Source organism: Raphanus sativus, chromosome 2 (assembly GCF_000801105.2).
Source record: "Raphanus sativus cultivar WK10039 chromosome 2, ASM80110v3, whole genome shotgun sequence".
Classification (NCBI taxonomy): domain Eukaryota; kingdom Viridiplantae; phylum Streptophyta; class Magnoliopsida; order Brassicales; family Brassicaceae; genus Raphanus; species Raphanus sativus.
The window spans coordinates 1,111,523-1,112,527 of record NC_079512.1 but is presented as its reverse complement, the minus strand read 5'-3'; the positions used below and the strand labels follow the sequence as shown (position 1 = coordinate 1,112,527).

The 1,005-nt window shown below is 38.6% G+C and overlaps 1 protein-coding gene across 1 annotated transcript; it reads right to left on the bottom strand.

Annotated features, from left to right (window-relative positions):
• Window positions 1-1,005, bottom strand: LOC130503293 (uncharacterized). The gene is made up of 3 exons (XM_056997972.1): window positions 647-1,005; window positions 417-581; window positions 1-292 (listed from the first exon to the last, which is right to left on the bottom strand). The coding sequence occupies exons 1-3, from the start codon at window positions 1,003-1,005 to the stop codon at window positions 1-3; spliced, it is 816 nt and encodes a 271-aa protein (XP_056853952.1).

Genomic DNA, 1,005 nt, shown 5'->3' with positions numbered 1-1,005 from the left:
CTAAGCTCCCGTTGTGTACATAAAATCAGTCAAAGTGTGTGCTTCTCTGCCAACAGAATAACCGGCTTTTATTGCGTGTCTACAAGGAATCTTCAAGAGGTTGAACTTCCCACAAGAACAAGTCCGGTTATCCAAATCAACAAAGCAATCAATTATATCGCCTTTCACAAGCATCTGACTATCTGTTATAGGGTAAACTACGAAAGTTTTTCCCTTCTCGATTCTCCTTTCAATCTTTTCCTCTACATCTATGGTCAAAGGATGCTTATGTTTTGAAATCTTTTTCTTACGCCTTAAAAAACCACCCTGTCAGCATTTCTCTAATACTGTCCAACAAAGGAATAACAGGAAACTCTCTTGGCGAACGCAAAGCAGAATTTATAGACTCAGCAGGGTTGTTTGTCCTAATGTCATACCTGAATCCAATAAATTGACATCTAGCCCATTTTTTCACATCTGCTTCCATTAGATAGGTTCCTATTGCTGGACTGATATTGCAGACATGACCAAATATTCTCTTAAAATCAGCAACTCTATAAGCCTTCGAAGCCTTAGAAACAAACCCAGCTAATCCCTTTCCTCTGAAATATGTTACCACATTATTAACAAATGATGAATACAAATACCATGTGCCGCTAGCGGATACACGTTCTCAACTGCCTTCGCTATAGACCCTTGTCTATCCGAAATAAAAGCCAATCCATTACCATCAGCAACAACCACTTTTAATTGTCTCATAAACCATTCCCAAGACTGATGATTCTCAGAGTCTACTATCCCGAATGCAATAGGATACAAATTTGAATTTCCATCTAAAGCAGTTGCAACCAGTAGCACCCCTTTAAATTTACTCTTCAAGAATGTTCCATCTATAACAATGACACGTCTCATAACATTGGTGAAGCCTCTAATTGATTGACCAAATGCTATAAATAGATATTTAAATCTTCCATTGACGTCAGTCTCGTAAGAGGAATGGGTACCTGGATTGGCCTCTTCCAGCAT

Coding starts and splice junctions, on each gene's coding strand:
- LOC130503293 (XM_056997972.1), bottom strand. CDS start 1,005: ATGCTGGAAGAGGCCAATCCAGGTACCCATTCCTCTTACGAGACTGAC. Junction 582..646: donor GCGAAGGCAGTTGAGAACGT/GTATCCGCTAGC, acceptor AACATATTTCAG/AGGAAAGGGATTAGCTGGGT. Junction 293..416: donor TGTCAATTTATTGGATTCAG/GTATGACATTAG, acceptor TGGTTTTTTAAG/GCGTAAGAAAAAGATTTCAA.